We start from the raw sequence: 11,403 nt of genomic DNA, 5'->3' as shown, positions 1-11,403 counted from the left end.
AGATGGCATTGGTATTATTTCTTATCTTCCTTCAAATTTATAAAGGTAAGAAGAAAAGAGCATGGATGTTGGCTACTATAGGCAATTTGTCAATGTGTTTGTCTGATGAATTAGATTAACTTAGCTCAGAAATATAAGATACTGTGCACTTTTACAATGCTGTGTTGCATGTCAGGGAGTGCAGAGGTCGTCTTCTGGCGTGCAGCTGAGGGCCAGTCTGTAGAGCTGTCCTGTCCTATCACTGAGCAGAGCCTGTCCCATCTTCACCTGTACCTCCGTGGGACACACACCCAGACCACCCTGCTGTCTCTGACCAGGGATGATGCTCCCAGAGTGACCCCCAAGCACAGGGGGCGTCTGAGGCTGAGCGGGGGGCTCCGCTCTGCTCAAGTCAATGTCACTCTTCTGCACTTGGAGCCGGGCGACTCTGGACTGTACCTGTGGGAGATGACGGAGAACAATGGCTCTAAGCACATCACCTCTGACCAGAGGCTCTTCTTGTTGGTTGAGTCAACAGGTATGTAATTAATTCATACATGATGAGAAGACAGGATATGAAGAAAAACCTGTCATATTCAATAACTACATTTATTCATCTAATAAATTATTAATCATCATTATTCTCTTGTTAAAAGTTGAGTTTCATAGACATATCTTCTTATTCATATTCACAAAGTACCATCTCAGATCAAAAACTAAGTCTTGGGCTCAAAGTGGCCAGACTTTAGGCTGGACACACATGGCTATGCAGGTTCTATGTAACAGCAAGGAAAAATTTGGAAAAAACTCCATAGTTCATGTCAGCATGTTTTGGTGCATGTCATAATGAGGAGCAAATGTGTATGTTATGAAGTGTACACAAGGAATACAATACCGGAATACATCAAGTGATTTGATCAGAATTTAGGCCCTAATAAATGCTGATAACCTTTTAATTTTAGCGCGTTTATTAACTGATGTAACTGATATAGTGAAAATACATTGGTAAAAGCCTGTTCTGCACCTTTTTGTTTTGTTGTTTTGCAGAAAAGTTGTGCCTGTGCTCATCTGTTTATCCGCCATTATTGTTCACAATCTCTGCAGCTGCAGGACTTATTCTGGTCATCTTTAGCTGGATTGGAATAACTAATTGTGTGAGTATATTGCATTTCAAATACATTTTTATTACAATGATGTGGCAGTTTTTTTTGTTGCCAGATGCTCCTGGAGCCTGTATCAACCACTGTAGATCAAGTGCTCGTGAACACGTCAATAATGATTGATGGGCAGATACTGAACTTAATCTCACTGCAACACATATTCCATCAATTTATTAAATAGATTAACCTGGCTAACGCCAGACTGCTGTGTGCGCTCGAATCATTTAGAGTTTGGCGTTAGCCATAAATAGATATGTATTGGTATGACTGTCATCCTGGACAATGTTAATTTAGAGACAATCTAATCTTCTTAATTGAAGACCATACAAATAAAACAAACTGAACCCGAAACACCACACAATAATGAATGTGTTGCGTTCATTTTCGTTTAATTCATTCAATCTTTATTTAAAAAGGCAAACATATGATCCAAAGTTACACTAAAAATAAAGAGATGGTAAAAAAAATATTAAAATACTGCAAGTAATTACAGCAACAAAAATAACAGGCGCCAGCAATTCTCTACCTACATAAAGGCATAAGCGCCAATGATTCCACATTTTTCTCGTGAATCTCATTGAGCTGATCTCAGGACACACCAGAGTCCGTGTAATGGCATTCTGAGAGTTGCTTAGTCTACACAGGAATTTAAAATAACAATGACGAAGTGCAGCAGGACAAGAGCGTACTCTGCAAACAGACTGGCACTACAGTGTCATCTTTAACAGCAGCCTCATAGTCATTATTTGCAACTGTGAGCCTCTGAGAGCTGCACTTTTTAACACTTTGCCATAGCTGAACAAGTGTACAAAGGAGGACAAAATGCTTTAAGCAAGTTTGACATCCACAGAACACATATGACACTTTGTTAGATTGTCCATACAGTTTACACAGCTGCCTCTGCATTTCCCTGTCATCAGTAAGATCACTACAAATACTGTAAAAGACCCAAGTACTTCATCTCATTCGTGACATTAAGAACACTGCCACACAGGGTGAACTCAGGGAATGTTAGAGACCTATCATCCTTAGTTCTCGCAATCATTATATAGCCTTTCATAGCTTTATATATATATATATATATATATATATATATATATATATATTTTTTGTAATGCACATTGACATTTCTGCATATGTAAGTTTCAGCTCTAAAGCTAGTTTTCAACCGTAGTTTTCTCAAGTAGTTTCTCATAACTGATTCCATTAAAAGCTTTAGAAGCATCAAGTAAACACAAATATAGTTGACAATATTTATTTAGTATTTCAAAACTACATTTATCAGTACCATGCTCTGGTTTAAAACAGCAGCTGTATAGATACGGTTCACGTCTGATCAGCACTTTTGAAATAGAACTAGATAGTTGTCCATACTGCTTAGTTTACCAGCTTTATCTTTAATCATTGGAACAAGTAAAACGTATAGACTCGGCAGGGCCATGTACCATAAACCAAGTAAAGCAAATAGCCAACAATAATTGATTTTTTTTTGTTGTTGCAATACTTAGGTCAAGTCTAAACAGCATGAACGTCAGCCCTCTGCTCCCATCTATGTGGAAATGAGCAGGAAGCAGCAGACTGTGGCCCAGGATGTCCCTGAGACCTCTTTACAACTGGAGGAAGCCCAGTTTCCTGTCTATGCAAACCCAAACTACAGAGTGTCCCAGGACAACTACTACGCCTGTCCCAGACAGATGGGGCTCAAGGCCGCTAGACATTAGATTTCACTGACCACAAGCAGACAGCAACTTTATGAAATTTAGATACTGGACAGTCATTAAATATATGTGTTATGTTGTTACTCCTTGAAAAATAAGTTACATAATCCAACTTTGAATATGATTTAATAAATCCCTAAGAAATAAACCATTTCAACTTGTTCACATTGTTATTTTTTTTATTAACCCAGGTGACACATTAAAATAATAAATGGTAAAACAAGAGGTTCCCTAGCTGAAAGTAAATTCGATCTTACTTTTACGACCAGCAGTACTACTACTGCAGTACTGATGAATTTTTTTTTTTTTAATGGTTTAGTTTAGTATCCTGGTTTGTTTATCTAATCATGATTTAGCCTGTAGTCCACGTTTTGTCCTGGCTCTGGTAATTGGTGTGAAAAGTTTGAAAACCACTGCATTACAACATATCAGAAATACTCATTAAAACTAGGTATAAAGAATAGAAGCCAAGTTGTAATCAGCGTATTTGTATATGTATTTATTCATTAACTTGAATGTCTGAAGCAACCACCCCAGTAAATGAAAAGCCCAGATAGAAGGTTACATTCTCATTTCCAAGTGGTAGGGAAGCAGAATATCGAGGGAATACCCTGATTGTGTTGTCTCCACACTTGGTAAACAACATTCCATTTTCAGTCCAACCATCAACACGCTTCAGCAACTGGGTAACCTCCCTCTTTTTCCAAACTTCCCCTCCCAACCATTTTTCTTTTCTCTTGGGACCTCTATTTTGCTTATCAATCACACTTTTGTGCACTATCTTATTAAGGCCCCGAGCTTTCCCAAAGTAAAAGTGGTCTACGGTTCTGCGTTTTCTTGGTATCACCTCTTTGATTTTTGGCTCAGAGAATTTCTGGAGATCATCAATAGCTGTTAACAGGATCTCACTGTCTGTGGGACTTAGTTCACTGTCTGTTTCAGGCCAAAGTAGAAGGGACACAAGATAGCGCCCAGTTACTGGGAAAACAAATCTTCTTTTCTTAATACAACACTTGACAAGATCTTGAAGTTCTTTGAGAGAAGAAAGTTTTGTTGATCCAGACTTGATACAGTTAAGAGCAATTTGGCAAAAGATGTAGAGAGAAAGTTCTTCTGGGTCAAGTTCTTTCAATTGTAAGTGTTCATACATGCTGAGAATTCTTTCCAGGTTTTCTGCAGATTTCCTTGTGTCTTTACGATAGATCAGAGACAGGATTGATGTTACATTTCCTCCTCCAAGTTTGTAAGTCATCATCTGTCTTTGAAGTTGCGAGTTTTGAGAAGCAGGTACAATAGCATTGTCTTGTTGGGCATTGTTGACATCGATTGTATCACAAAAAAAGTTAGCGTATTCTTCACTTTTCTTTGTGAGCCACTCTCGAGGCAAGTATATTTGTTCAGGGCCACGTGTATCAAGCTCCTCATCTTCTTCACTGATATCAGTTTGAAAGTAACACAGATCCTCAGAAATGTGCTCAAGTGCATGGAACAAACTGTTCTGTAAGCCTTTTAACAGTGGGTGAAACTTTTGCCAGGGTTTTTTGAGAGTTTCTGGGATGAAGTCCGTTAGCAGGTAGTTCATCAACAGCAATTTTCCAGGTTTGTATGCAAAGACATCCACTTTAGAAAGGAATTTCAACAGCCTGCAGCCCACATCCACTTCCCCATAGTACGAGCTGTTTAGACTCACAGTCTCTTTCTTGGGTGCATTTTCAGCGTCTCTAAAAGCAACAATTGCTTTTTGTGCAATGCTTACAATGTCAATTGCTTTCTCAATTGACGGTTCTTCTTCAAGACTGTCATATAAGTGGCGGAACCATCGTCTATAAACTTGCCCCAATGTGTCAAGAACAAATGGATCATAAGGAAGACAGGACTTTGCTTCCTCAGCCCATTGAAGAGCTTCTTCAAATCTATGGTTTGTGTAAAGCAAACGAGCCAGCTGTTGTGCCACAATGCCATCTTTTCCTAGAGAATGATAAACATCTGTCATCAGCACAACAGCTTTCTGAAGCTCTTCTGTTTTTGTGATGTGCTCAATCAGAGGTGAAAAATCAGTATCTTTCAGATCTCCTCTACTCTTTTTGTTACGTCTGATGAAGAGGGCCCTGAGGAACTTCAGAAACTCATCTTTACCAAACCTGTGATTAATCAGTACTTTGTCTGTGATGAGGTCCTTTGCTATTTCACTTTGTGGCAGGTCTTTGGACATTTGGTTTAACAGCTCTTCAGCCACCAGCTTATGGATAATGCGAATGGAGGAGATGTGTGTTGTGTCTTCTCTGAGATCTACAAAAAGCAGTTTTGCTTCTTCACTGAGGCCATCTACAAATGCATGATAGTGAAGTTTATCTATGTAGGTGACTATTCCCAAAGAAGCCTCACAATGTGACACAGACATATGGGAGTTTTCCACATAACAGTTGAGAAGAGCCACAAATCTGATGAGGCGAGTGACTTGTGATGAAGGATCAATTTTTGCAAGTGTATTTCTGACAAAATCCTCAATGTACTTTCTCTCAAACCCCTCACTCAGCAGCACAAAAGTGAGGATGAAGTTTGTGTCTTTTAAGGCCAATGTCATCTTAAGCTCTTCCCCTTTCTTTGTAAACATGGGCTTTTCATTTTCTGACAGTTCATGGGTGACTGTCACAGTTTGTGACGTTCGACACATTCTTCCTGGGTCATTTGATCTTGTGCAAATGAGCAGAATGAAGCACACAGCACATGAGGTTATGTTTTTGGTAGTAATAACGTTTCTGAGTTCTCTTCTGAGAAAATCTATGTCATCTGATTTTTGATCCTCCAAGAGCAAGAGCACAGGCAGACAGTGGTTCTGGTCCCTCTCCTCATGTTCTCTTAGTTTAACAGCATGTTCACACACAGTAGTGATCTCCTTACAGTGCTTCACAACTGCACATCGTGCTTTGTTTTTCCATGTCCAGAGTACTTGTCGTGCCACTGTGCTTCCTCCACTGCCAGGATGATGGTATATGTGTACGCTCTCGATGGGGCGTATGGTGTTGTAACAGTTCACTGTCTTCTCCAGGATGTCATTTGTTTCATTGTAGGCATCTCTTTTAATAACGTCTCCACATTTGTGTTTGTCAGCAAGCCAAAAGTTCATCCAGTCAATCTTACCCCCATGATAGAAATACATCTCTTTTTGTTTGATTTCATCTTCGTCCATGACATCCAGGTTAGTGTTTTCACACTGGTCCACACTGATGATTTCTAAAGAGTGAAGCTTTGCTTCATCAGCTGACTTTAGGAAGCAAACTCCTCCGCTTGACACAGGTAATGTTCTGGTGGTTTGGTTTTTGGAAAGCTGGATACTTTGAACAGTGGCATCCACATGACTCAGAGGCATCGTGACACTGATGTTGTCGAGTGTCGGCCCGTCACAAGAAAGCTGAGCCTGAGCTAGACTATACCATTTTTTGTAGTTTTCTTTTGACTCAGATAAAACCACTATAGATTCGAGCCCATTCATCTCTTCATAGAATTCAGAAAAGGTCTGAACAAGTGGCTGCTCAACTTCAGACATCAGCAGAAAGAGCACAATCAATGACTTTCTTGGCAAGAGTTCATTGCAGATAAAAGACACTGCTTTTTTCAGTTTCGTTTTTCTTGTCTTAATCCAATTTTGTTCATCACAGGGTTCTTCTTTCTCATAAAAGTTATTTCTGCCGTTGCAGAAAATCCAGCTGGTCTTTTCAAAAAGTCCCAGTTTGTCACTCATATCTTTTAAGTTAGATCGTTCCTCATTAAAATAGTCATCAAGAAAGTGAGGGGTCACAGCTTTCTGTTTCCTAAAAGTGGAACATAATCCTGTTTCTAATGAGTCCGGATCGAAGTCAAAAACACAAAACGTGTTCATGTTAACCAGGAAGGTTATGTTTTCAAGGTGTTGTGGGTGAAACTTGTTGGTTACAATAATGTAAAACAGAGAATCGTCCATATGCTTTTTCCCACCTGTTAAAAGTTTAGAAAGCGTTCTCTTCTGATCTTCTCTGAATTCAACAGTTGTGTGGTGTTTAGTGGACTCAGCCTCCTCTCTCTTCTGGTCTGTTTCGCTGAGGCCTTTGATAGATGAAAACAGGTCATCTATTGGAACTGTGTTTGCTCCCACTCTGCAATAGGGAATTTGGGCTTCTGATTTAACTTTTTGATCTTTGTCATGGAAAGGGATCCCCACTGTGTAAAGCTTATCTTTTAGAATACTAACATTTGGAACGACATCATACTCAACAACAAATGTTTTCACATTCATGTCCTTGTCAATAACTTCAACAAACCTTGGGTTTCTTATGCATTTCCGAGGATCATTTGTCACACATTTTTGAGGTAAGACTTTGAAACATCTCTCAATATAGTCTAAAGCATCAACAAAGTCCTCTCGGTTCTGGACATCTACTCCAATGATTTCACCATGTTTGTGAGTCCCTTTCACTTTATCCATTACACCAAAATGAATGGTTCCATTGGATCTCATGTTCATGCAAGCACAGGCAAATCTCAAAACCTCTCTTGCAACTTTTACTTGTAGTCTTTTTGAGTCAAGTTTTTGTGCGACCTCTAGTGACTTGTACTCGTGGCATGGCACCAACAGATTTTCAATTCCTGTCTCTGGAGGAAGGAGACGGTGTTTGATGTATCTGAAGTCTTTTCCATCATCATCAAACTTACGGTATTCACTCCAAGTCAAAGTTTCTGTTAAAGCTGTGGCCTCACAGCTCAGTGTGGGAACATTGTGCTGCTCCCCTGTGTTAGTGAGTATTTGGGAGTCAGAGACCAAACTCTGTGCAGCGGTGGGTGCCGTGGTCTCTTCATGCACAGTTTTATCATCCACAACACTTTTGCTTTTTTCTTTGTGCTGTTGAGACTTTAAAAGCTGTTCTCTTGTACTAATAAGGAGTTCAATTTGGCCACTTTTCATTCCAATTGTCTTTCTTAGATAATCTTCACGTAGACTGATAAGGGCTGGGCCTGTAACCTCCTCATCCTTCAGTTTATCTATATAGCACTCTTTTATTCCCACATGTTTGAGCCAGGTACCAACTTCCTCTTCTGTCCATTTGTCGAGGGGCATTTGGTTCTGGAATCCTACAAATATCAGAAAGAAAAATGTAATCAAAACCAACGGTAACAGCACAAACGAAGATTTTGACAGCACAAAACAGCACAAATATAGCACAAACGATTGACATATTTTTCATTTAAATTTGAGTATGATGGGGGGTCAGGTTCACACTAATGTGTCCAGCCTCTTTATCTACAGCAGAAATCGCACGAGACTGAAAGTGGCGCTCACCAGTGTCTCACCAGAATCTCACCATCTGTGCGACAGAGATGATTTATCTTTCACCATTCTCACGATCGTAGCGGCCTGCTGCGGCTTTATTCAGTCGCAATCGAGACCGACACTGAATTTTGTGCATGCCTGACATTCAGCTGCGACACATACGCCAACTGCGATTCACACCTTTTCATGCGGTCAATAGCGGTCGCTCGTGCAAATGCCCGTGCGCCAAAAGAGAGTGTTTGCACGACCTTCATATTTTGAGGGCGCAAATGATCGCATTGTGCCCGTACGCCAATTGTGACAGGCCCTTAAGAGCAGTGGACAGCCGCAGTGGCAGGCGCCCGGGGACCCATCTCCAGATGTGGAGCCAGGCTTAATGGCCAGAATCACCTGACTAAAGGATTTGTGGAGTTTGCATGTTCTCCCCGTGTCTGCGTAGGTTTCCTCCGGGTACTCTGGTTTCCCCTACCACTAAAAACATGTACAATAGGCTAGGATGAATGATGTGTGTGCGTGAATGCATGGCAGTGGTCAGAGGGACCGTTGCCGCAGATGTGTGCAGTCGTGACAGCTTTTCCCCCAGGGAAAACTGACCATCACTGAGTATGGAGTGACTGTAAATGTCTCCTGTTCACATGTCTGTGAAAGGCTGTGAAGCACAAGCGCTTACCGCTGCACCAACGTGGGGCCCATGGCATGTATAGTGGGATGGCATTTCCCTTTTATTTTGGTTTTATAACGCTGATAATTGTTGTATTAAATATCAAAAAAGTGCAAAATAAACTAAAATGCAAAATTCAAATGGTGCAAGTTCACGGTTGGTGCACTTGAAGTTAACTTTTAAAGTCAAGTTTGCCTAACCCTGGTGTGATCCCTGTGCAGGGTTCTCTTAAATGTACTTTTATTAAATAATAATGGCAGCGATACTTCTACTGTAAAGATAGATGTTGAGTAAGTGCATGACAGGTGGATGCACCCTGGACAATGAGCCGCTAAAATTATATGCCAACACAAACACAATTATAGATTATTATATAGATAGATTGTTATAATATATTTAGTTATCTCTTATTACTTAACTTTTGCAGATTCATTGAATGTGTTCATAAACTCAATGTTTGATGCGCAAAGAGGAAAGGCACCGGCAAATTTGATTAATCAAGCAAAGATATGGAAAAATTGAATTCTTATGGGAGCTATAGCTATGGAGTCTATAATACGGTATGTGGTCATCATTTACCACTATTACTGCCACTCAAGCTTCTGGTTGGACACCCCTGCTGGACAGTGTTCAACAAGAAACATGCGCAAAGCACGGGGTTGCTGTGAGCATAGGATGAATTACTTACTTGTTTTAGAGGAGCTGTTTTCCATTGTTGTGTAAGTGTGAAAGATCTGGGGGGGAAAAGTGACAAATAATAATAATGATGATAATGATAATGATAATAATAATAATAATAATAATAATAATAATAATAATAATAATAATAATAATAATAACAACAAATGCATTTTGTTGTTTACAAACAGCAGAAAACTTTGAACTTACCTGTAATGTTTCTGTGTGGTAAACTTCAGGTTGTTTTCAGTTCAGTCATTGCAAGAACCAGAGTAAACCTTGGGATGACATTTACTGTGGAGAGGAAAATATTTCAATTTATATTCAATTTCAAAGTATCATATAAATATAACACACAAGTAACAAAAAGTGTGTCTTCAACTGTTAATATTTAGGCCACAATTAGACGAATGATTACATTTGTTGAAACATTTTAATGAACTAAAATAAAAATTGAAAATACTGAAAAGTGCCATGCAATTAGTTAATCGCAATTATTTTGGCCAAGATCATGACCCCAAATTTCATTATTGTCCCATCCCTAACGGTGAGTCACGTGGGGACCTTGCAATGGAAGCACCAGACAGTCGACCCCTCCCAGTGTGAATTCTGGGCAAAGTGCATTGTTTGGCCCAACTGTATGTGGACTGCTCGCACAGAAGTGTCAGCGCTCAGCCAGAACTAAGCAGGGTGATATGGCAAATACCTGGATCGCATACTACATACCTGTGACTGACACACTCACAGGCCATTCATTACCTGTTCAAAGTGTAATGGGCTTTAGCTTTAGTGAATCCCCGCCCTTCTGATCACGAGACGACCTGCTCTACCTTTTTATGTCTCCTTGAGCTACTTGAGTAAAATTAATTTTAAGTAGCTTACGTTCTCTTGGGTAAATATTTTGACTACCCACCTCTGCTTACACGCCCTTGTGTTTCTGAGTGACATCAGGGAAACGCAATAAGGTCACGTCGTAGCATAAATTGAATAGCCTATATTTAATTTGTTAATCATTTCAAATATACTTTTAATTCCTATCTGTATTATTCTCAATGTATCTCTGCAGAACCATTCACAAACAGAAAAAAAAAAGAAAAATATTTTTAAAATTAACTTACCAAAATGTAATGTGTTCGAGTCTGCTTTAAGAACCAGGAGAGGAAGGGGAATGAAATGTCAGTTCTTTATCCTGATAGCTTTGGCCACAGATGCTGGCAAATGTTAATCATAGACCTGCCAAGATAAGATAGTCTTTATTGATCTCAATGGGCACATTTACTTGGATAGATAGATAGATAGATAGATAGATAGATAGATAGATAGATAGATAGATAGATAGATAGATAGATAGATAGATAGATAGATAGATAGATAGATAGATAGATAGATAGATAGCACATACGCTATATCGGCAATATGCTATTCTCATATTTCACATTCTCAATTTCGTCTCATATGAACAATCAAACAAACAAAGCAAAACAAAAGCCACATGTTGTATATAAATATACTACAAACCTTCTCTTGCAGCCTGCTCAGCGCTCACAGTGATAAAGCATTATTTTCCTCCACAGAAGACCCTGGTCTGCAGAGTGGTGCAGTGGTCACGCAGTTATAAAGCAGGGTGTTGGTCCAGTAGAATCAGTAAACGGAAACCTAATTGTAGGAGGAAAAAGGAAAACTGAGGAAAATCAGTTTCGATTTCCTCATAAACCGAGAAGTGGAGTGCTCGCCCTAGTGTTAGGTTTGGTTATTACAGAACTGCGCAGTCAAGAAAACTATGGCGTCAGATAAGGCACACATGCAGGCATCGAGGGCGCATGCACTAAAAGTGAGCGCAAAAACTATGACAGAGCGCGTGTCTCTTCATACGCGCGCGGTGCTTGCATTTCAGCGCGCTTT

General features: G+C 39.7%; 1 protein-coding gene across 2 annotated transcripts; it reads right to left on the bottom strand.

Annotated features, from left to right (window-relative positions):
* Nucleotides 1–3,241: 3,241 nt before the first annotated feature.
* Nucleotides 3,242–11,084, bottom strand: samd9l (sterile alpha motif domain containing 9 like). Of its 2 annotated transcripts, XM_079563879.1 has the most exons (5): nucleotides 11,016–11,084; nucleotides 10,620–10,640; nucleotides 9,712–9,795; nucleotides 9,512–9,557; nucleotides 3,242–7,963 (listed from the first exon to the last, which is right to left on the bottom strand). In XM_079563879.1, the coding sequence occupies exons 4-5, from the start codon at nucleotides 9,534–9,536 to the stop codon at nucleotides 3,357–3,359; spliced, it is 4,632 nt and encodes a 1,543-aa protein (XP_079420005.1). In that variant the 5' UTR covers nucleotides 9,537–9,557; nucleotides 9,712–9,795; nucleotides 10,620–10,640; nucleotides 11,016–11,084; the 3' UTR covers nucleotides 3,242–3,356. The 2 variants fall into 2 exon arrangements, with proteins under 2 accessions (XP_079420005.1, XP_079420006.1); XM_079563880.1 differs by lacking the exons at nucleotides 9,712–9,795; nucleotides 11,016–11,084 and having other exon boundaries at nucleotides 10,620–10,651.
* Nucleotides 11,085–11,403: the final 319 nt, after the last annotated feature.

This window comes from Gobius niger (genome assembly GCF_951799975.1).
Source record: "Gobius niger genome assembly, chromosome: 10".
Classification (NCBI taxonomy): Eukaryota; Metazoa; Chordata; class Actinopteri; order Gobiiformes; family Gobiidae; genus Gobius; species Gobius niger.
This window is presented reverse-complemented; position numbering and strand designations above follow the sequence as displayed.

Excerpts from the sequence above, each read along its gene's own strand:
- samd9l (XM_079563879.1), bottom strand. The coding sequence starts at position 9,536 with ATGGAAAACAGCTCCTCTAAAACAA. Across the intron at positions 7,964-9,511 it reads AAACAGCTCCTCTAAAACAA|GATTCCAGAACCAAATGCCC; the intron begins GTAAGTAATTCA and ends TGATATTTGTAG.